The sequence below is a fragment of the Eriocheir sinensis genome, chromosome 39 (genome assembly GCF_024679095.1).
Source record: "Eriocheir sinensis breed Jianghai 21 chromosome 39, ASM2467909v1, whole genome shotgun sequence".
Lineage (NCBI taxonomy): Eukaryota > Metazoa > Arthropoda > Malacostraca > Decapoda > Varunidae > Eriocheir > Eriocheir sinensis.
The window spans coordinates 13813076-13837059 of NC_066547.1; the positions used below are offsets into that span (position 1 = coordinate 13813076).

Here is a 23984-nt window from a genome sequence, read left to right on the forward strand (position 1 = left end):
GAGTTTATTAATTACTAATTTATACAGTGAACAAAAACTTAAGCAGAAACAAGAAAAATGTAATTGCAACAGATAATAAATATACATTTTTTTTACAATTTACACCAAGAACTCTAAAATACTGCATTTTAAAGGAGTGCTTGTCTGTTGTTACAATACTGGAAGATCATTGGAGGGAAGTGTTTATTACTAGAATCACTGTATTGCAGAATAAAACATCCAGAAATGTGTAACAGAAAAGGTGGCAAAATAGTGTCTTTCATTGGATTTGCTGCAGGACACCTTGTAAAAATTCTTAAATAACTATAAGCTTTACTTTATAAGATTTCATAAAACTTAAAATTGTCATAAATATATTCATTGAACACAAACTTAATTTGGTTTTAATACAGATAATACTGTGTAGAGAACAAATTTCTCACAATTTATCAATACTGTGGTTTCTTATCATGCTGAAAAATATCGTTTACAACCTAATTCGAGATGGTTTATCATATTTTTGAGTTTTCAAAATCAGCAAGTGCACTTTTTTCCTGAGAATAACTTCTTGTGGCATTCTCTTTGAGCCTTATTTTAATTTACATGCTTTGTCATATTTCGGTATAGGTTCCCTGAATTATATTTGGACGAGATTCTTTTACAAGAAAATTGTAGCATTATCTATAATGACCATTGTGTTTTGTTTCTGACTTCAAACTCTTGCGTCATTGCAATCAAGCTACTATTAAGATTCTAAAATCACACTATGAACATGCTGTGTGATCCTAAACAGATCATGGCTATATAATATGTAGTAGGTACTATGAAACATGTTTGACCCTTGAGTTGCCCTGCATGTGGTGAGCCGCCTTGGCCTGCCTTGCATCACCATTCTGCCGTAACTACTTGCATGACGTCTAACTTAATCAGTCACTTATATAACAATAATTATTATAATTACGTCCTTCCTTTGCCTGCCTGAGAAGAGTGAAGGAAGATCACAGCGAGGCAGCTCATAAGTACTTACATCAATATTAACAGCCGCTCATAAGGTACGGGATTTCCTTAGAGATAATCGCCATCTCAGTTTTAACATTTTCTTCAACTTGTTCTTCCACACCTCTCGCATGTGTCACTTATTACCTTCTCGCACAGCGTATGGAAGGAGGCGATTACACGAGCACATTTGCAAAATCATACACGTTTCCAACCACCATTGTTTACATTACACGTCTCCCGTTTTCTTTGTTCAATTTTCTACTGCTAACACTACGAAAATAATCACACACACACACACACACACACACACACACACACACACAATGGTTATCATTTCATTTTTATTGTGTTGCTGCCAAAATTTGCAAATAAAAACAAAAATCATTAAATTTTTGAGGTGGGACTAACTATAATGTAAATTAAAGTTTCACGCGTGTTCAGCATGCGTGATGTGAACCATTATAAGGTATAAATAGTAGGCTACTGCACATTCTGTGAATTTAATCAGCTGTGAGGAGAATTTTAAACATTAGCGATTACTAGTAAAAGTTAAAAAAAAGCGAGTGTAGAGAGTAAGCAGGAATGAATAAGAGCGGGAAAAAGCTATGAAAGTTATGCAAATGAATAAGGTGAACGATTTCGAATAAGTGCTGGTGTTCCCATTACGAACGTTCCTGGTATACTATTGATGTAACAGCGTTTAGTGTATAAACATGAAATATAATTTTGCCTGCTGAGAGCTCACACACACACACACACACACACACACACACACACACACACACACACATACCAGGTCCTCTAACATTCATTAATACAACACTATTACGAATGTGCTTTGGTATCTACTTTGGAAAAGTCTTAAACGTTTTCTCGGTAACCAGGACAGGTTGACTAGTTCAGTGACTTAGGTATTGTGCAATGTATTGTGTGTTGTCTGCTGGTATATTACGATCGGTCCGAGGCTGTTGTAAAAGTATAAACGAGTTGCCCGCCCCACGGAGAGGCTGATGCAAATCCCGGGAAATGTATTCAGGGGGTCTGTGTGTTGTGACCAAACATCGCTTCGCACCGTTATTAAGTACAAGCATGATGGAATATATATATATATATATATATATATATATATATATATATATATATATATATATATATATATATATATATATATATATATATATATATATATATATATATATATATATATATATATATATATATATATATATATATATATATATATATATATATATATATATATATATATATATATAAAACGCCTTGAAGTAAACAATAAATCTGTTTTATCATATATAAATTGCTTAAAAATAAACCCACGCATTTAACAAACACGACTTCATAATGCACTTAAATAGCGATCCATAAGAACAGACTGGCCAGCGTCTTCTGCAAGGGATGTCGCCGCCTCGAAACTACGGGCTGCCAATGAGGGAGCGGACGGTGGCCGCGATGAGGGTGATGGTGAGGGTGAGGCACAGCAGAGAGGTGGAGGGTGAGGTAGTTGTTCCCACACCACCTGAGCCGCGGGCCCGCGGGCGACCTGCAGAAAGATGGCAGCAAACTGAGCCACAAGTACACTCGGGAGATGTAAACTGATTGATAAAATAAGTCGAAATAAATTATTTCAGGGCATGTAAATATATAATTGGGAGAGTAAAAAGTAAATCTACTCCAGATGACTGCACTTGTGGTATATATGCGTGCTGCGTTACTACATTTCTTTATTTGATGCGTTGCGTGCCTCTATGATGTTTTGTCTGAGTATTCTGAGGAAGTGAACGCTGCAGGGCAGCAGTAACAATACTCCACTAAGAGGGAGCTGAAGTGGATAGTTTCATGCCCACTCCAGTAACATGGTAATGGAAATACAGCATACGACATGCACATAAAATAAAGTAAAAGATGAACATACCATACAGTTACTTAGCTTCTCTGTGACTACAACAGAGTTGCTGTTCCACCTAAATAAATGAAGATGAGTAGGTGACCTACACTAACGAATACCGTGATGCAGCACTGCCAAGGTAAGGCGGGTGACGACACGAACAAGAACCACGGAACACCAGCACAATCAAGAACCAGGGAACAACAACACAACACAATCAAACACTACGGAAGATGTAACACACTTAAATCACACACCACAAAATAAGACATAATTTCAGCAATAAGTACGCAATAATTGCATCTTTAAAATGTGCCACTAAATTTCCTTCGACGTCGCCTACCGACTACAGGATTTTCTGCGGCGGTGCGTGGGATGGAGCAACACTGACTACTACATCACACATCACGAGAGACAGAGCAGATGGTGAATGACCCCTGTTCCATTCCCTTCCTGCACAAGTACCTGGCTCCCCCAGGGGCTGCCAAACCAGGGCGGGGAGAGTGATCATGGGCGGCCTGGCGGTGGTGTGGGCCGGAGGGTGTGTGGCACGGGGGGGCTTGCTGAGAGGAAACTGTGGGATGTCATCATTTTCCTCTTCTTTCTTGTCTTCGTTCTCATCGTTTGTTGCCTTCTTGTCCTTCATAATCATCAATTTTCCTTCATCGTTTCCTTCTTCCTGTTCCTCCTTGGCGGGTTGGGAATTGTTAGTTGGGCAGGGAGGAGGGCCACTGGCACTATGGGTCGTTATTCCACCCTCGCATGCAGCACTGTCCCCGCGCGCCGCCTGAGCCTCCTTGCTGGGCAGAAGCGTTGATTGGCCGTCACCTGTGTCGTTGAACTCAAGGTTCCTAGCCAAGTCACTCATCGGGAGGTCATGATGGTCACCGTGCTGGTCATGGGAGTCATCGTGATGGTCATCATGGTGACCATGTTCACCATGATGGTCACCATTTTGGTCGTTATGATGATCGTCATGGTGGTCATCATGGTGTCCATTAAGGTGGTCATCATGGCGGTCGTCATGGTGGTCATGTTCGTCATGGTAGTCATGTTCATTATGGTGGTTGTCATGGTGATCATGTTCATCAAGATGGTGGTCATGTTCGTCATGGTGGTCATGTACATCAAGATGGTGGTCATGTATATCAAGATGGTGGTCATGTTCATCATGGTGGTCATCGTGGCGGTCGTCATGGTGGTCATGTTCATCATGGTGGTCATCGTGGCGGTCGTCATGGTGGTCATGTTCATCATGGTGGTCATCGTGGCGGTCGTCATGGTGGTCATGTTCATCATGGTGGTCATCGTGGCGGTCGTCATGGTGGTCATGTTCATCATGGTGGTCATCATGATGGTAGTCATGTTCATCGTGGTGGTCATCATGGCGGTCGCCACGATGGTCGTCATGGTGGTCATGTTCATCATGATGGTCGTCTTGGTGGTCATGTTCATCATGATGGTCGTCTTGGTGGTCATGTTCATCATGGTGGTCGTCATGATGGTCATGTTCGTCATGGTGGTCATGTTCATCATGGTGGTTGTCATGGTGGTCATGTTTATCATGGTGGTCGTCATGGTGGTCGTCACTGTGCTCGTCATGGTGATCATGTTCAAAATGGTGGTTGTCATGATGGTCATGTTTATCATGGTGGTCGTCACTGTGCTCGTCATGGTGGTCATGTTCATCATGTTGGTCGTCACTGTGGTCGTCATGGTAGCCATCTTCATCGTGGTGGACGTCATGGTGGTTGTCATCGTCGTTATCTTGGTAGTCGTCATGCTGGTCATGTTCATCATGGTGGTCTTCATGATGATCGTCATGGTGGTCATCATGATTGCCGTCATTGTAGTCATCATGGTGGTCGTCATCGTGGTCAGGTTCATCATGGTGGTCATGGTCGTCATGGTAGTCATGTTCATCATTGTGGTCGTCATGGTGGTCATGGTTGTCATGGTGGTCATGTTCATCAAGGTGGGCATCATGGTGGTCGTCATGGTGGTCATGGTTGTCATGGTGGTCATGTTCATCAAGGTGGGCATCATGGTGGTCGTCATGGGCGTCATGTTCATCAGGGTAGTCATCCTGGTGGTCGTCATGGTGGTCATCATGGTGGTCGTCATGGTGGTCATCATGGTGGTCATCATGGTGGTCGTCATGGTGGTCATTATCGTGGGCATCATGGTGGTCGTCATGGTGGTCATCATGGTGGTCAGGTTCATCATGGTGGTCATGTTCTTCATGGTGGTCGTCATGGTGGTCATCATCGTGGTCGTCATGGTAGTCATCATGGTTGTCGTCATGATGATCATGTTCATCATGATGGTCGTCACGGTGGTCATCCTCGTGGTCGTCATGGTGGTAATCATTGTGGTCATCATCGTGGGCATCACGGTGGTCATCGTGGTGGTCGTCATGGTGGTCATGTTCATCATGGTGGTCGTCATGGTGGTCATCATTGTGGACATCATGGTGGTCATCGTGGTGGTCGTCATGGTGGTCATGTTCGTCATTGTGGTCGTCATGGTGGTCATCATCGTGGGCATCATGATGGTTATCATCGTGGACATCGTGGTGGTCATCATGGTGGTCATGTTTATCATGGTGGTCGTCATGGTCGTTATAGCGGTCGTCGTGGTGGCCGTCATGGTGTTCGTCCTGTTCATCGTCTTGGTGGTCATGCTGGTCGTCGTCGTCATGATGGTTGTCGTGATGGTCGTCGTGGTGGTCGTCCTGTCTGCCGTCATGGTGGTCGTCAAGGAGGAAGTCATCGTCGTTGTTATGGGAGGTGTCATTCTTATCATGATGAGCATCACCTCTGCCTCCTGGGTCGGAGTTATTATTATGGGAGTCATGGTGGGTCTCGTCCACGTCACCGTCATAGGTATGATGGTCTTCCTTCAGGGTTACTGGAAAACTGGAATCGTGGGATGTTGAGTCCGCCCCCCTTGAGTCGACAGGGGAAACACGAGGCGAAGGGTGGGCGGGGCGCGGGGCGGGGCCTGAGATGGTGGGAGCCAGCGGCAGGGAGCGGCGGGGCCTGTGTCTTGCGCCGCTCCTCCCAGCCCGCCACAGTGACCGCCCCTTGTCCAGAGACTTCCATGGCCTTGGAAAGTCATTAATTTTCCTGTGGGCGTCCGATTTTTTAAATTCCGAAGTTCCTATCTTACTTGAGACTCCTGCACACCCACGTCCGGCCCTTTGACTCACCACACGCAAGAGAGCGAGGAGTCCGCCCTCAGACTTGTGCTCCAGCGGCCGAGTCTCACCTACCTTGTTCAGGGCCTCAGCGGCTATGGCAGCATGGAGGAAGAGGCGACCACATCTTAGCCACGGATATGCTGGGCCACATGTGACTCGAACAACACAGAACACAAATGTTTCACAAAACCCCGACATGTTAGTCCTCTCCCCAAAAGGTAGTACACTATTCAGGGTTATACTTCTTACTCCTATCGGTAAGGAAGACATTTGAGAGAGAGAGAGAGAGAGAGAGAGAGAGAGAGAGAGAGAGAGAGAGAGAGAGAGAGAGAGAGAGAGAGAGAGAGAGAGAGAGAGAGAGAGAGAGAGAGAGAGAGAGAGAGACAGACAGACAGAGAGAGAGAGAGAGAGAGAGAGAGAGAGAGAGAGAGAGAGAGAGAGAGAGAGAGAGAGAGAGAGAGAGAGAGAGAGAGAGAGAGAGAGAGAGAGAGAGAGAGAGAGAATATGCACAACGTAACATGGGGATCCTAGGGATAGGACAGAAGGAAACCTTTAGCATAAGGAGAACTTTCCTTTGTAAACAACCCATGAAACAGCTCTATACTTTTTCTTTTCTCTACTTTCCAAAACCCTGCTTTCCCAACCCCAGCAGTGACAGTATAGTGTACACGGCGCTGTTACTCTTAACTCATATGAACTCCGCCAGGGGGAAACGTTACACCTGAGAGAAAATAACATTGAGGCACATCAGGTGTTGAGGTTAATGGGGCGCGGCGCCAAGATGGGGATGCCTACCTGTGATTGGCTTCCAGGGCTTGGTGGGCCGGGGCGTGGGTCGCGTGGTGACGCTGCGCTGGGAGCTCTGCGGGGTTTTGGAGAAGGGCCGGAGAGCATCATCTGGGCAGATCTCTGTAGGGAGACGAAGGCCAAAGCCGCTCTATTAGTTATATTCACGTTTATTCCCTCATACACTAACCGGTCCTAGCAACAGTGATATGAGCAGAACAGAAAAGACTCCGCAAGACTAGAGATTCGCTCGGCTCCACACCGCTTCACCACAGCATTTTATGGACTCACCAGATTATGATGACTTCGATGTATGGCACCTGTTGTAACACGCTTCCACTCACACCCAATTCATCACAACAAAACTATTATGGACACACCACAGCACAACACAAAGAGAGATGTGTCATGTGTTGCCTAAAAGATCATCAGGTAGGCATGAACTCTCTCTCTCTCTCTCTCTCTCTCTCTCTCTCTCTCTCTCTCACACATTTCTTTTCCCATCTTTTTATTTCTTGTTCCTCTTCAGTTCTCCTTTCCTTCATTCTCTTCCCCTTGTCTCCTTCGATTTCCCTTTGCTTCTTCCTCTTTTGTATCCCTGCTTTTCCTTCCTTCATCATCCCACCCACATTCTTTCTCTTAGCCTTTCTTTTTCGTCATTTTCACAACCAGAATATTCCCTATGGTGAAGGTGTGTAAAGCCAACGCCTTCACTGGTACGGACTTCGGTATTTGAAAGAAGTCTGACAGAAGGACTCTCACCTTTCCTCTGCAGCTTCATGCCAAAGACCTCAGGCTGCACGTTCCTGGAGCAGCCCGCCTCCGATTCCGCCTCCTTGATGAACACGGTGCCGTCTGACTTGATCACGCCCACGAAACACTCGTAGGTGCGGATGTCGCGGCGGTAGGTGAGGGCGTAGATGCGGCCGTCCTCCGTCCACTGCCCGAGGCACTGGTATTCCCGCTCTGGGGCAGGGAGGAGGAGAACCAGGCTGTACAGTAAATACCTCACGCATCTTTCACTCTACATTAACTAAAGCACACGTGTATATACAATTGTACTATTATATAAACAATTATTCATTGCTTAGGAAATATAAATACAATTGACAGATGAAAAGCAATTACCTTAATGGCTAATAAAACTATATAGCAGCATTAATATTAATACCAAACAAGACAAAACCTTATGTTACTGTTGTTAATTTTCTACTGTTACTATAACTACTGCTAAGATTAATACTCACACTAATACTACTCATGACAAAACTAATGCTTATACAATAATAATAATAAAAATAATGATAATGAAGAAAGTATTAATAATCATAGGCAAAGCGTTATTACTGCCTGTTATTAAGGCTACTATCGTTAAAAGGCTTCGTATAGGTTAGACCTTCGCTTTCCAAAGCTCTTGTTAGTCTTACCTTCACCTCAAACTCTACCTTCACCTTTTAATTGCTACACCTTCACCTTTTAATTGCTACACCTTCACCTTTTACTCTACCTCCGCCACGCACCGCCATGCACGTCTAACCCAACCATAGTCTACCTTGCATTTATCTATATATATTTTTTACTATTTTTCAAGGACGCGTTTATTTATTTCAGCTTTAAACACACACACACACACACACACACACACACACACACACACACACACACACACACACACACACACACACACACACACACCTTTAATCAACACGTTCTTATCCTACCCAAGTGTGTGTTCTCAGGTGTCCCCTCAGTCGGTCCTTCCCTCCTTCCCCTCAGTGACCTTTAACTTTCGTGGGGCTTCTGAGGACGCCCACAATAACGCTCCTCTAGCCCTCCCATCCTTCCTCTCCCCTTCCCTTCCCGTTCTCAATCTTTTCCTTCTTGTCTTTCTTTCTTCTCTTGTCTTATTCTTCCTCTTGTTTTGTTTTTTTTACTTTGATTTATCCATCTATTTTCTATCTATCTATCTCAATTTTTCATCTATCTCTTCCTTCTTACTCCACTCTTACTCTTCTCCCTTTCTTTTATTCTCTTCTTTTTTCCTTATCTCTTCCTTCTTTGCTTATTTTCTCCTCTTGTCTTATCTTCTTCCCTTTCATTTGTCTTAGTTTTTTTTTTTTTTATCTCGTTCGTCTTCCATACCTTCCTGCCGTAACCTCTCCTTTTCTGCATCACTTCTTCCTACTCTCACTTTGCTTATTCTTCTCCCTTCATTTCCTTATTTTTCCATGTATTTCTCATCTTCTTCTGTGTATAGGCTACCCGAGTCGTCTCCTTCGTTTTATAGTAAATTAAATGCTTGCCTGCCATTATTTCCTATCTCTCATTCGCAACCTCAGATAAAACTTCTCTTCAGTGGCTATCCTGTTCTCTTCTTTCCTCCTTAGCTTCCTTCCTGCTGATTTCGCTCTTTTCTCTATAATATTCTTACATCCTGGCAACTTCCTTTTCTCCTCTGTCCCTTCCGTCCTTCCTTAATTCTATCTATTTTCCTCTTTCTCTCCTCTTTCATTCACTTATTTTATCCTTTCTTCCTTATCTAATTTTATTCATTTTCTTCTCCCTTCCTTCTTTCACTCATCTATTTTCTCCTTTCCTCCTTCCTTGCTTCTTTCTATCCTTCCTTCCTTCCTTAATTCCTTCTCTCCCTCCCTTCTTTCCTTCCTACCTCCCTCCCTACCTCCCGCCCTCCCTTCTTTCCTTCCTTCCTCCCTCCCTCCCTTCCTCATTTCCTCAACATTCTCTGACGCATCAATTCAGGTTGCTTCATTCCCGTCACGGTTTCGTTTCCACGGAGAAAGAAAGAAATATGTCACCGGGAAAAATTATGTGATTATTATCGCTTGATCGAGCATCTGTGCACACACACACACACACACACACACACACACACACACACACACACACACACACACACACACACATTAGAAAACAAATATCAATCCAGTAATAATATACTTTCAGAGAACATCGAATTACCACTACTGAGTCATCTGCAGTTAAGAAAAAAAAAAAATAACTGCGACAGAAAGGTGATCCCGTACAGGAGGGTGACGGTGTTGTGATGAGCGAATCTCGGCCGCGCTAATCTCCCCTCCAACGCAAACAAGACGAAGGGAAGGGGAAGGTGGGAGGGCGGGGAAGCCTTTGCAATGGCCAATAGTAACCAGAGTGGGGGTTTGTGTCACCGCGGCAAGGAGGAGGAGGAGGAGGAAAATGATGACAGAAAAAAAGTAATAAAGATAATGATGAAGATAATGATGATGACAGAAGAAGAAGAAGAAGAAGAAGAAGAAGAAGAAAGAGAAGACACAAACACTCTAAGGTAAACAATAATGATTAAACGAAGCCCCCCCCAAAAAATAAAGATAAAAAGGGAAAGAAAAAGGATAGGAATGACACGTATTACTGCTTCCTTATCCATCTCTCTCTCTCTCTCTCTCTCTCTCTCTCTCTCTCTCTCTCTCTCTCTCTCTCTCTCTCTCTCTCTCTCTCTCTCTCTCTCTCACACACACACACACAAAAAAAAAAGGTCGTCAATTGCAATCACACGGAAGAAAGTTTCCTGATATCCCCTCAAGGTCTTGCTAAAGGACACGTGAAGAGCAGCGAGTTTCACGAGGGTGGAGAAACAACACATTCTCTCCAGGCACAGGAATGTCAGTCCCGCATGCAGAAGTTTGCCACGGTTGCATATCCCAAGGCAGAGAGCGTATACCTAAGGCCCCGTCATGGCAAGGAAAGGCAGGGAAGCATTGATAGAGGCGTGCTTTGTGTTATTCTTATGAGTTGCAGGTTAGAAAGCATGACAGACCTGCTTGAAAGGGAAGCCACAATGGTTTGTAGGATGACGCAGGCAGGCAGGCAGGCAAGCATTATGTTTCGTCCTTGTATATTTGTGTGTTTGTTTGTGTATGTGTGTGTGTGTGTGTGTGTGTGTGTGTGTGTGTGTGTGTGTGTGTGTGTGTGTGTGTGTGTGTTCGCGGGGTAATAAGCTTCAGTGCGGTGCTCTATTGTTCCCCGGTGCTCAGGCCAAGGAATGGGTCAGGGAAGGGAGGGTCAAGGGGAATAGGGGAGGGGAATGAGAGAGGGAAATCGGGGAGGGAGAAAAAAAAGGGATGGAAGCGGAAGGGAGGGTGCGATATACGAAGGAGGAGGGGAGGGCAGGGAGAGAGGGAGTGCATGTGTTGTCGGGTTAGTCCACCACCACCGCTGCAGGTCCCGCTGTCGCCCAGTACCTGTCGGGAGGGTCGCGGTGCCCTTGGCCGCCGTCGGGACTCTCCCTCGAGCACCCACAAACAACCCGCTTCCCGCGACGGGCCGGGCAGAGCGACCTGACTCTCCACTGTGAGGAGAGTCGCGGCCATGGCCACGGCCGTGCGCCACGCCTCCCTGGTATTCTACATGCAAGTGTTCAGCGCCCAGCAATGTGTTCTGGGGCACGCCTCTGCCCGGCGGCCACAAGTCTCTGCCGCCGAGGCGTGTGTCCGAAGGGCGACCGCGCGGGACAGCCCCGCTGGCCTGGTCTGATGGGCCGAGTCTCGAATCAGTGCCAAAAGATTCATGCCCGAAGAACAACTCAGGAGAAAAGAAAGATATTGGCGGACCCGAAGACGACTCCCAGCCTCCGAGTGGGGAGGTCGGGGTGACGTCAATGGGTCCGCCTAGAGGTGAGGATGAGGATGTGCTAGAGTGCTGCTGGCTGCCACCACTGCCGGGCCGGGGAGGGAAGGGGAGGGGAGACATCCCCGGCCCGCCCGCACCATGCTCGTCCCCTGTAGCGTTCCCCTGCGCCGCTCCTCCCTCCCCAAGGACAGGGCTGCTGGCGTCGAGGCTTCCGTTTAGGGAAGGCGCGTGGCGGGGCCCAGAGGAGGTCAGCCAGTAGCCCCGCGGCAGCTGGTGGCGGACATCCCATGCATACTCAAGAGGGTCCTGGATGCTCGTACCTTGCTTCAGCGTGCGCTGGCCGGCAGGAGGTTGACGGACGCCAGGAGGTTGAAGGTCACCAGCGGGCCGTGGCACCACCGCGGGCCGTGGCACCACCACGGGCCCGGCGATCCCCGGCGCGGACTCCTGAGGAGAGCTGTTTTGCGTGACGCCAGGTGATGAGTTGAACCCAGGTGGAGCTCCGGGGACCCAGGTGGCGCGGCCTGGCACCCCCAACACCTCCTCCTCGCTCTCGGGGGGAGGCGGCGGGGGCGGCGGCTCCACTACTGGGCTGGGAGCGCCCACCACACCTGCTCCAGGAGGCAGAGGTCGAGACTCTAAGTTTGGGTTATTAGGCCAAAAGCCAATGGGGTTGAGGCCGACCCTACGCGGTGGGGAGGGCTGGGGAGGCGACGGGGAGAAGGTGCCAGCAGCCCCAGGGCCAGGTAACTTGTCTTCAGGAGGGGGTCTGGGCAGGGGCCGCCTCCATGTAGGCACGGGAAGAAAGCGAGACCTGGTAACAGGAGGCTGAGGTGTGGTGGTGGTGGTAGTGGTTGTAGTGGAGGTAGAGGGGGGGGCGGGGGTGCCCCACAGCCAGGAGATGGTGGTGGTGCGGGCGTTGGCCACACGGAACTGTCCCCCGCTAACCTGCCTCCTGCTGCGCCTCTGCTCGCGGATATCTTGTTTGAAGGTCAGGACGGCGCCTGTGCTGACCTGCTGCTCGGGCGGCACCCACGGCCCCGCCTCGCTGGTGGGCCCCGCCACCGACTCTGCAACACAGCCGCTCGCCTAACCCTGTGGCCCGCCGCGGGATCCCCGCGGGTGATCTACTCTTATGCTACTTCAACGACTCGTCCTCAGCAAGACAAGGACGATTACGTTAGTGCTCACCTCTCTAGTGTTACTGTTACTGTTACGGGGACATTAGTACTTGAGCTGATACATTACCAGTTAGTCTGTCAACACAACACAAGGCAATATGGCAAAACTAGTTAGTCATGGCAAGTGGAGCGAGGAGCCACACAAGGGAAGCAGGCAGGGCTACTCACGTTCGTAGACGGCCGAGGTGTTGCGGCACTCGGCCACGGTGAAGGACATCAAGTTGGGCGCCGAGCAGTCTGAGAAGAGCTCGGCACAGATACCCGAGGCGTCAGGCAGCTCGCCGGTGTAGCGGCCAATAATGGGACACGAGGTGGGCTCCTCCAGCAGACTCTCTGGTGTGCGGGGTGAGAGACGAGGGGTGAGGTGACGTTAGGAGGTGAGGACGAACATGAAAATAGGAAGATGAGATGTGAGGGCGGAGAATAAGGGATAAGAGAAGTAAATTGTGAGGAAATCAAGGTGATGGATGAGGGAGAGAGAGAGAGAGAGAGAGAGAGAGAGAGAGAGAGGAAGAGAGAGAGAGAGAGAGAGAGAGAGAGAGAGAGAGAGAGAGAGAGAGAGAGAGAGAGAGAGAGAGAGAGAGAGAGAGAGAGAGAGAGAGAGAGAGAGAGAGAGAGAGACTTACTGCCTTGAGTGATCCATGCTGTTCTGTCTCCAAAGTTCCGCATGTCACACACCGAAGGATCAACCGTCTCCTTCGGGTACAATCCTGAGGGTGGAGAGACGTACATGAGGACACACACACACACACACACACACACACACACACACACACACACACACACACACTCTCTCTCTCTCTCTCTCTCACCTAGCATGTGTTCTAATATGTTTGCACTGCGTCGCTTGAGCCAGAAACAGTTGTAGCTCCAGTCTCCGCTGCACCACAGGACCGCCACAAGAGGTCACCACAAGAGGACGAAGAGCAGGACCAAGCGCAGGACCAAGAGGAGGAGTCGTTGTATTGGTTGTTTAGCCGCGGGAACATACGGCGAGGGTGGAGTATCATTATCATTATCATCATCACCGTCGTCGTCGACATCATCACCATCATCAACAGGAGTGCAGCATCGTAAGAAGTCATCATCATCATCAGCAGCAGCAGATGGGACGTTAACAGGAGGAAAAAAAAAGTAATTAGTTGATGAAAGAAGACGCTTATGAAGATGCAGATTGAAGAGAAGCAATCTTAAACACACACACACACACACACACACACACACACACACACTCACCAATGCGTGCGGGCGTACACGATGAACCTCTCCCCGTCGTTCATGTCTTGTACGCAACTCACACTGTACGTCTTGTGGTTGATGTAGTCCTGGGGAAGAAAAGGAAATATTAACCAAGCATGCCAAGACCAGAAATAGCAGAAGGTGGTAGCCTGTCGCGTGGGGCGGTTGGACACGATGACAAGGCCGGGATGTCACTCAAGTGTATCTCCGCGTCAAAACAACTATATCGCCAGAATGTTATTTTTGGTATTTGTATTATTTTTTTTATTGAGATCCATGAAAGAGCATCAATGAGTGAAATAAAAAAATATATATAAATCCGAAAAGAGAAATAAAGAGCAGTGAAAAAAAGTGAAATAAAAAAGATATATAGATACAAACCCTATAGATGAGCAGACAAGGATATGGTCAATAAAGAGACAGAGACAGCAAGGAGATTACACAAGAAGTAGTGACAAAAACAACACCCAGTGACTTAACCGGTGAGTGTTGACGTTTGCTTTACTTACCTGCCTTTATGATACCTGAGAGCTCTCCATGCGTACACATTACCCCCTTGGAACAGGTAAAGCGCAAAGATGTGTACCATAAACCTTGAGACGTAACCACAACACAAACACACATATACATACACATAAAAAACGCTACACCAGTAAAACTTATGCCAAACACGGAAGGAAACATACACTCGCTACCCTGCCCCCTCCCTTCCCATCCTCGCACCTAAAAACCTAACATATAAAGAAATATAACAATACTACACGAACAACAGCAGCAACAACAAAAGCAACAGGCTCCTTCCCCCTCTCTCCCCCAGCACCGGCCATTCACCGTGAAGAATATCAGTGTGTGTGTGTGTGTGTGTGTGTGTGTGTGTGTGTGTGTGTGTGTGTGTGTGTGTGCCGGCAATTTCACGCAATAGCTGATGTTATTTCCACACAGAGGGAAAGACAGACACACATGAGAAAGAAAGAACAGCATCACACTTATCAGCACATTTTTCTTCCTGTCTTAGAGAAAAAGAAAATGTAAACAGGAGGTGGTTGTAATGGGAGAAAGCGGTTACTTGCGAGAATAAAACAATGAATAAATAAATATGTAAATAAAATACCAAAAAACTACAGTAAATAATGTTAATATAATGTCTTACCAGTGCGAACTCGAGAGATATGCTTCTAGGTAATATATAACTATACGCATTGCCACACCTTGCACTGCTGCGATCACATACACACACATACATAACATACATGATACATACATAAAAACACACACATATATAATTACAATCATTCTTTTCTCACCTTTTATCTTTTCAAATGTATGGTTCTCAGACGCTTTCTGCTCTAACAATAATTACAGTATTTCCAAAGGCCAAAACGGAGATTAGTCGCGTCCCTCCTGAATCTCCCGGACGCGGCGCCAGCACGCTAACCACTAAGCCACCGCCTCCCAAAATTTATCACATTTATGAATACTGAAGCTTTGTCAGACTACCACCAGTGTCACATAAGTATCCACCATGGAAATACCTTCAACTCCTACGAAAGACTTGCGCCGAAATGTTTAGGAATATAGCAGTTTGACCTATTTTTCTTACGTTAGCAATCTCACAATACCTTCGATCACGCTTTCTTCACTTCTGCCGTCTATCATCATCCGTTCTCTCGTCGTTTTCGGTGCACTAACCCGTTACGCAATATTCAATCAAGGCGGTGATTGGCTGAGCCCCGGTAAGCGGCCCAGCGCGGATCCAATCACCAGCCGGGCGGTCGATGGTTGGACGGGGACGCGGGGCGAGGATAGGCTGCGTGCGTGACGGGATTGCATCTCTCTCTCTCTCTCTCTCTCTCTCTCTCTCTCTCTCTCCATTATCTTTTTTTAATATTATTATTATTACTATTGTTATTATCAACTTCAGTATAATTTACCATTGTGATTATACCTTTCACATCTCTCTCATCATTATCTTTGTTTTCATTATTATTACTATTGTTATCCCTATTATTATCACCTATTGTGATTATACTCACTTCTGTTTCTCTCCATTGTTATCATTTTCATCATTATAATTATTACTATTGTTATCATTGCCTTTATTATTATAGACTATTGTGATAATACTATTTCATATTGCTGTTGGCGGTATTATCAGTCATACCATACTTTGAACATTTCATTTTCTTCATTCTTTATTCTACGAAGCCAGTTTGCTCCCACAAGACTGCGCTCCCATCCGCCTGATCGGCTGAACGGAACGCGTCAGCCGTATTGTTCCCTAATCACCGACGCTCGGTTCCTGTCTCTCCTTGATACACGCGGAATTTTTATCACGATTCCTCCCTTTGTGCTCCTCAGCTTCTCCTCTCTAGATATTTTGTGAGGCGCCAAACTTTGACACCGTATGTTATAACTAATAGGATCCTATACCCCCCCCCCCCCCGCCATGGGGTACGAAACCTTATACCTAGGGGTCAGACATGATAGCCAATAATTCAATATCTTATTTACAGGAAGACTGGAATCATACGTTTAAATCATTCTGTCTGTTAACATTTGTCTAAGCCGCCTGGAGTCCAACGATTGAGCATTAAATCATACTATACAACAACTTGTAGAATATATGTTACATTTATATGTCGTCTAATAAGAGTCTAATTATACTTTTTTTCTTGCTAGGGGTGCGAGACAAATTCATTTAGAGCTCAAGGGTTGCGGGCACCAAGACAGGGTCGAATCCATTGCTTTACGATGTTAGGTAAAAACACGCCACCCCTTTACTCCTCTTTTTTCTGAATGATTTATCGTGGAAAGGATTTGCACTGATTGTCCTAGCTAGACTCATTTTTCTGTGATCGCAGGTGTTTTGTTCCTGACCTTTACTTACTGTCCTGCCAACTGGTTATTGAACATTACTTAAGTTTCCTTTCATCCTCAGACAAACTCTTATACTCTCCCTGAGGAGTTTTTCAATAAAGAAATAAAGTTTTCTTCAGAATCATTTACCAAGACTGGGTGCAAATTCGCTTCGTAAAAGGAAGAGAAAAGAAACTGTGTGCTATCTGCAAATCTAAGGCTGTTGTGTGTACCGTTTATCTTGACTCCTACGTGGTGTGTGTGTGTGTGTGTGTGTGTATTCTCTCTCTCTCTCTCTCTCTCTCTCTCTCTCTCTCTCTCTCTCTCTCTCTCTCTCTCTCTCTCTCTCTCTCTCTCTCTCTCTCTCGGTAACACAGCAAAGAATTAAAGAGGAATGTATGTGAGGAGGTGGCTGGGTCTACTGTATCGAATAGAATCCTCCTCCTCCTCCTCCTCCTCCTCCTCCTCCTCGGTCTCTTTCAACACCCGCCCTTCCTCCTTCCTCCATTCCACTTCCTTTTCCACATCCGGAACTTCCTCGTGGCGCTGGGTGTCTTTCTTTGTTTTCATTTAAATAATTTTCTCACAAATATTACTCTTGGCACACTTTTTTTTTGTCAATATTATTTTGCTTGATTATATTTCTCCGGCGAGTATTTATTTTTTTATCTTTTTTTTCCTCGGCAATTTTTCCTTTCATATCGGTGGTCCTCTTTTTGTTCTTCTCTTTCCTTCACTTCAAATCGGTGGTCCTCTTTTTGTTCTTCTCTTTCCTTCACTTCAAATCGGTGGTCCTCTTTTTGTTCTTCTCTTTCCTTCACTTCAAATCGGTGGTCCTCTTTTTGTTCTTCTCTTTCCTTCACTTCAAATCGGTGGTCCTCTTTTTGTTCTTCTCTTTCCTTCACTTCAAATCGGTGGTCCTCTTTTTGTTCTTTTTCCTTCGCTTCAAATCACTTTCCTTTCTTTTCATTCTGACTCCTCTTCCTTTTCCTCCTCACTAGTTCTTCATAACTTTTTACCTTCCTATCACTTCAAACTTAATCAATCTATAACACACCTCAAATCGCTCTCTGCATACTCTAACCTTCTTTAGCTTACTTATTCTCCTTCTCTTTCCTTCCTTATTTACTTTCCTCGTTACCTTCACTATTTTCTTCCTTCTCTCTTCCATTTCCCCGATTTCAATTCCTCTCTCATTTCCTTCTCCACTTCTTTTCGGCCTCCTTCTCCTGTTACCTTCCTTCCTTCCTTCCTTTTTTTTCCCAGCTATCTGTACTAATGTTTTCCTTTACAATTCAATTTACCTGATTATACTTACTCTTATTTCCTTCCCCGCTTCTTACTGTATGGAGGAGAGTATCAGGACATCTCTCCTCCCGAAATTGACCTCTCTTACGATCACTCCTCTTTACTCTTTTATATATTATAGGAACAGTGATTAGCGGGCTTTTTTTTTCATGGTCTTTTTTTTACTTTGAGCTGCTTCGTTTAATGTAAAGAAGAAAAGAAACCGTTCCGATCACCTGTATTCATCTACGTCCGTTCCTTTCGTTTTCCTTTATTAACTTACCATCATGATCAGTTTCCTCTTCCATATCTTTAATTTCTTCGTTTTTTTCTTTCTTTTACTTACAAAACCCGTGCCCGCCTCCATTTCCGTCGTTTCTTCCTGTTTTCCTTCCCTTATTCTTTGCTTCTTTCCTGTATCTTATCTGTACTCACATAATCATTTCCGTCATTTCCTTTAGGTAATAATTCTGCGTTTCCAAAATATTTCTTGCTTTCCTTATTTTCCATTTTTGACTCCCTCTCTCGCTCTCCTGTTTCCGTTCCTCACTCCATTCCTTCCTTTCCTTCCTCCCTTCCGTTCTGTCTTTATTTCTTTCTCATCCCTTCTTTCCTTCATTCATTCATTCATTCATTCATCCCTCCTTAAATTTTCCCTGTATCCTTAGTTTTTTTTTTTCATTCTTTCCCTTCCTTTTTTCATCCCCCTCTCTCTCATTTCTTCCTCATTTATCTCCTTTCATGCTCCGCCTTTTCTTATCTACACCCATCCACACACCATCTTCCCCTTCCTTCCCTCCCTCCCTCTCGCCTCTCCATTCCCTTCTTTCTTCATTCTTTTCCTTCATTCTTTCCTTTCCACCATTCTTTTCCTTCGTTTCTTATATTTTCCTTCCTCTCACACTCTCGGTTCCTGGTCTGTTAATTTGTTCCTTGTTTCACCTCTTCCTCATCATCAACTTCACCCTATACAGACCCTTCCTCACCTTTAGCCTCTCCCTTACTCCCTGCCTCCCTTCTTTTCTCCTTTTCCTTAGTTCCTTCATATCTTTCCTTCCTTTCTCCACTCCTCATCTCTCTTAGTTCCATCTCTTTTACTTTCTTCCTTGTTACCACCTTCACGACCTAAACACATTTTATCTATTCTATATACATTCTATCTATCCTACATTCTATACAGTCTATCCTCTTCTTCGGTTTCTTCCTCACATTCTCCCTTACTCTTTCCCTTCCTTTGCATCCTTGGTTTAGTAACATTTACATTCCTTTATGCATGTCTCTTTTTCGCTTCGTTGACTTGTACTTCCTTCCTTGTCCCACCCTACTATTTTTTTTTACCTTCACATTCTATTGCACTCTATCCTCTCCTACGGCCTCCCTCCTCACCCCCTCCCTGCTACACTCCTCTCTCTCTCTCTCCCACTGTTTAATGTTTTCAATCTTTTCCTTTGTCTCATTTTCTTCAGTTTTTGCTACTTCATTCTATCCCTCTTCTTCATGGTTTTTTTCCCGTTCTTCTTCTTTTATTTACTTACTTGTTCTACCCTTTCCGTGATATCTAACTCTCTTTTGGTCACTCTTTACTCTTGTCTATTGTGGGAACAGCGAGTAGCGGGCTTTTTTTTTTTTTTTTTACACTCTTTTTGTTGCCCATAAGCCGTCTTCTTTATTTAAAAAAAAAAAAAAAAAAAAAAATCACCCACGACAGACATTCTCCCCCTCCCTCTCTCCCATCCTTTCCGTCCCTCACTTCACCTTCCCTCCCTCGCTCCCTCCCACCTGTCCCCCCACTCATCCATCAATCTCCACGGGCAGGTAGAGTCACGTCCGCTCTGCCTGCCTGCCCCCTCGTGTCCTTGGCTCTGGCACACGCACGCACACACACACACACACTCACTCACTCACTCACTTCACTCACTCATTCACAACAACCCCACAATCCCAGCCCCCTTTTATTGATTTTTTTTTTGTAAAGTATAATCTATAATTCTCTCTCTCTCTCTCTCTCTCTCTCTCTCTCTCTCTCTCTCTCTCTCTCTCTCTCACACACACACCTGGGTCTTGTGGTCCGCCTAGAGATTCACTGGTGCACCTGTCTCTCTCTTTCTCTCTCTCTCTCACACACACACACACACACACACACACACACACTTAAGGCAGGCGCTACTGTGTTTGTTGTATCATGTGAGTTACACGTGAAATCAACCACCTGCAGAGAATTAATTTGTCAATTCTCTTCTCATCTTTCCGTTATTTTAGTCGCAACGGACTCTCTCTCTCTCTCTCTCTCTCTCTCTCTCTCTCTCTCTCTCTCTCTCTCTCTCTCTCTCTCTCTCTCTCGTTACCTTTATGATCACTTCCCTTTCTAATTAAAAACCTGGGCATTTAGCGTCCACCTGTAATTACGTAACGGTGCCATTGTTTACCGGTAGTATAATAAGTTTCCGGTGCAGGTGTTCTATTTCAGTCTCGTGGAGAATTAGTAACCTATAGCATTAGTTTCCTGGTCCGTTAAGTGTTTTATTCGAGTCTCGCACGGTTCCGAACTATCCGAGGCTTGAGAATTACGGACGCGGTGGTGACTGGCTATTCTCAAACGCTTCCACCTCTCACATCAACTATTTCCAAAGTCCAAAAAGAAGATCAGTCGGGTTTTTGGGTTTTCATGAGTACTTACCTTTTTTACAATCATAGCATAGAAGAAGGGTCAAACTACCACCAGGGTCATTAAACCACCCCTGGAAATGCCCAAAACTCCTTAAAAAAGCGTGTCAAATATGTGTGCCGGGGCGCCGAAGGGTTTGAGAATATACCCCCAGGCTGGTCCTGCTCGAATCACGTGTGGTTTGAAACACCTGAAACTCTGAACCATACCAAGCTTGACTCAGAAGGGACACGTTGGTCTAGTCTTGTTCCCGTCAAGATCTTACTTCTGTACTTCTATATATACCAAACTATACTTTTAAAGATCTTGGTTCGGGTCACTTAGGATTTGGAACCACCGAAATTCTGAACCATACGAGGCTTGACTAGAAGGGACGCGGCTAGCTTAGTGGATTAATGCGTCAAGTCATGCTAGTGAAGACCCGGAGTGAGGACAAAAAACAAAAACAAAGACATACAACAAAAAGAAAACCCAACGATATAACAACAAGACAACGACACAACACAACAATACAACGACCCAACGACCTAACGACACCGACGATACAACACAACATCAACAATAACAACGACAAAGCCATGAGCTGCTTCCTTTACTGTTTAAAAAAAAGGGACGTGGTTGTCTAGTCTATTGTATTTGAGCGTCGAGCCAAGGAAGTGAAGACCCAAGACGAGGGAAAAAGAACACACAACCAAGATAAACAACAACAACAACAACAACAACAACAACAACAACAAAAACACCGTTCCCAAAAGTTTCCAAGAACTGACTTTGGGGGAAGCTTGAGTCAATCGTCACCCGAGTTATTCGTCACCTGAGTCACCTGCGCGCCGGGCCACTTCACACGGGCGTTCCAGCAGCAGCCTCGTGACGCATTTCAGTCATTCATAAAGTGACAGGCGTCGAGCCCCACTAGCTGACGCCCCGCCCGCCCGCCCGCCTGCCTGATTGCCTGCCTACCTCTCCGTGTTGTGCAAGGGACGGGAAGGGAGAGAGCTGAGGAAAGTGATGCAAGGATACGAAAGGATAGAAAGAAAGACGGGAAGAATGATATACGGGAGAGGTAAAAAGAGATGAAGGAGGAAAGGTTGGGTTGGAAGTGGATGAATGTATACGTGAAGGAAGGAAGAGGGAAATTAGAGTAGAAGCAGAAGAGAAGGATGGAATATAGGAGAGACTTCATAATGCAGATGAAGGAGGAAAAGGACGAAAGGGAAGGAGTGGACGAAAAGGATGAAGGGAAGAGAAAAATATAGAGGAAGAGAATAAGAGTGAAAAGATAAAATACAGAAAAGAGAATGCATAAAGAACGAAAGATGTTAGCTGGAAACGCCTGGAGGAACGAGAAGGAATATAAATGAAAAGGTAGATGAATAAATAAGGAACAAGGAAATAGGAAACGAAGGGGGAAGAAGTGAATTAAGGGAAGAGGGGAAGAGGAAAGAAGACGTGGAATGTAAACGGATGAGGGGACGGGAAGGGAGGAGAGGAGGAAAGAGGGATGGAAGGGGATGGAAGAGAGGAAGAGAGGCAAGGCAAAAAGGAGGAAAGGTATGCGGGGAGAAGAGGGGAATTAACAAAGGATGGGAGGGTGACATTGAAGGAGAAAGGAAGGAAGCGGAGAAAAAGGTTAGAAAGATATAATAACGATGAGATGAAGCGAGGAAAGTGATGTAAAGGAAGGAGAAGGAGAAGAAATCAAAGAAAAGGAGATGGAGGAAGAAGAGCGATAGAAAGAAGAAAGGAAAGGGAAGGAGAGAAGGAAATAAGATGAAATTAGATATGGCGTGAAATAAAAGGAAGAAAAGAGGAAAGGAGAGAGGGAAAGAGTGAAGAAGGGATATAAAGGAGTGGAAAGGGAAAAGAGGAAAGGAGATAAAAAAAGTGGTAAGGGATAAAAAAGACAAGAAATACGTTTAGCGAGGGAGTAAAAAGAGAAATGAGGTAGAGAGAGAGAGAAGAAGTAAAGGGTGATCAAGGTATAAAGTGAGGAGGTAAACGAGTAAATAAGAAAGGGAGAGAAGAGAGAAGAGGAAGCCAAAGGGGAGAGAGAAAAGGATGATCAAAATATATATATACTGAAGGGGTAAAAAAATGATGAAAGGAGAGAACAGAGAAAGGCAAAACGGAGAAAGGGAAAAATGAAGATCGCAATAATGATGATGATGATGATGATGATAATGATGATGATGATACACAACCAATTTCATGGCGAGGCGACATCTGAGGTTAATAGGCGCTGAGAGTGAAAGGGAAAGAGAGAGAGAGAGAGAGAGAGAGAGAGAGAGAGAGAGAGAGAGAGAGAGAGAGAGAGAGACGAAGACAGGTACAGACTCACACAGACAGGTAGACACACACAGACAGATACAGACACACAGAGACAGACAGACAGACACACAGATATACAGAAACAGAGACAGACAAAGAGACAGACAGACAGACACAGACAGAGAAGAAAAAAAGGTGAGACGGCGGTGCACAGGAGAAAGAAAAAAATACTTTCGAATGTGTTGCTTTGCTGATGACGAACTGCCTGACGCAACACACACACACACTATTACGTGCATGAGTGTCACGTTGTTCTTACGTGCGACTTAATTGCGTGCATTCTTCCCCCTTCGACGGTTTCCAGAGCACAGGTGACTTAGCAGGTGACGGAGAGGGTGACACGCAGATAAACCAACACGGTGACGTAACATGAATCAACACAGTGACTTGGGAAGGAGACTCAAACACGAGCCCATTCAATCCAGTCACTCTCCATTGCGTGAAGAAAACAATGGCACGAGGAAATGAGTTATAAAATTAATAGCCAAGTGTGTGTGTGTGTGTGTGTGTGTGTGTGTGTGTGTGTGTGTGTGTGTGTGTGTGTGATGAAAAATTATTGACTAAAAAGCCACTTATTTTTTTTGTTTTGTTTACTCGTTTCTATAGCCTAGTATAGATTAATCTCTCTCTCTCTCTCTCTCTCTCTCTCTCTCTCTCTCTCTCTCTCTCTCTCTCTCTCTAAGCAGTTTCCTAAAGTTGTTGTAGAATAAAGTAAAAACGGGTAGCAAAAGGGCAATATTAGTAGACAACAGCAGCAGCAGTAGTAGTAGTAGTAGTAGTAGTAGTAGTAATCATTGCGCCCGTACTTCACATCCTTTCATCCCTCTCTTCCTGCTATATACCCTTTTCTCATCCCCCTCCCCTTGTCCTCCTCTTCCTCCTATCTCTGCAGCCATAAGCATAACCATCCTCTCTCTCTCCGGCCCAATG

At 45.3% G+C, this 23984-nt stretch overlaps 1 protein-coding gene across 3 annotated transcripts in view; it reads right to left on the reverse strand.

Moving 5' to 3' along the window:
* Positions 1–2237: 2237 nt before the first annotated feature.
* LOC127009040 (sarcoplasmic reticulum histidine-rich calcium-binding protein-like) overlaps positions 2238–23984 on the reverse strand; it is a 68531-nt gene continuing 46784 nt past the window's right edge. Inside the window, exons 8-15 of one of the 3 annotated variants that reach the window (XM_050881714.1) lie at positions 13916–14004; positions 13492–13559; positions 13306–13389; positions 12848–13012; positions 11819–12568; positions 7635–7838; positions 6882–6995; positions 2238–2539 (exon numbers count right to left, since the gene is read on the reverse strand). In XM_050881714.1, the coding sequence (XP_050737671.1) occupies positions 2412–2539; positions 6882–6995; positions 7635–7838; positions 11819–12568; positions 12848–13012; positions 13306–13389; positions 13492–13559; positions 13916–14004 (1602 nt within the window). In that variant the 3' untranslated portion in view covers positions 2238–2411. Of the gene's footprint in view, positions 2540–3349; positions 6521–6881; positions 6996–7634; positions 7839–11818; positions 12569–12847; positions 13013–13305; positions 13390–13491; positions 13560–13915; positions 14005–23984 lie in introns of those variants that run through there. The other 2 variants (XM_050881715.1, XM_050881713.1) reach the window with 2 other exon arrangements.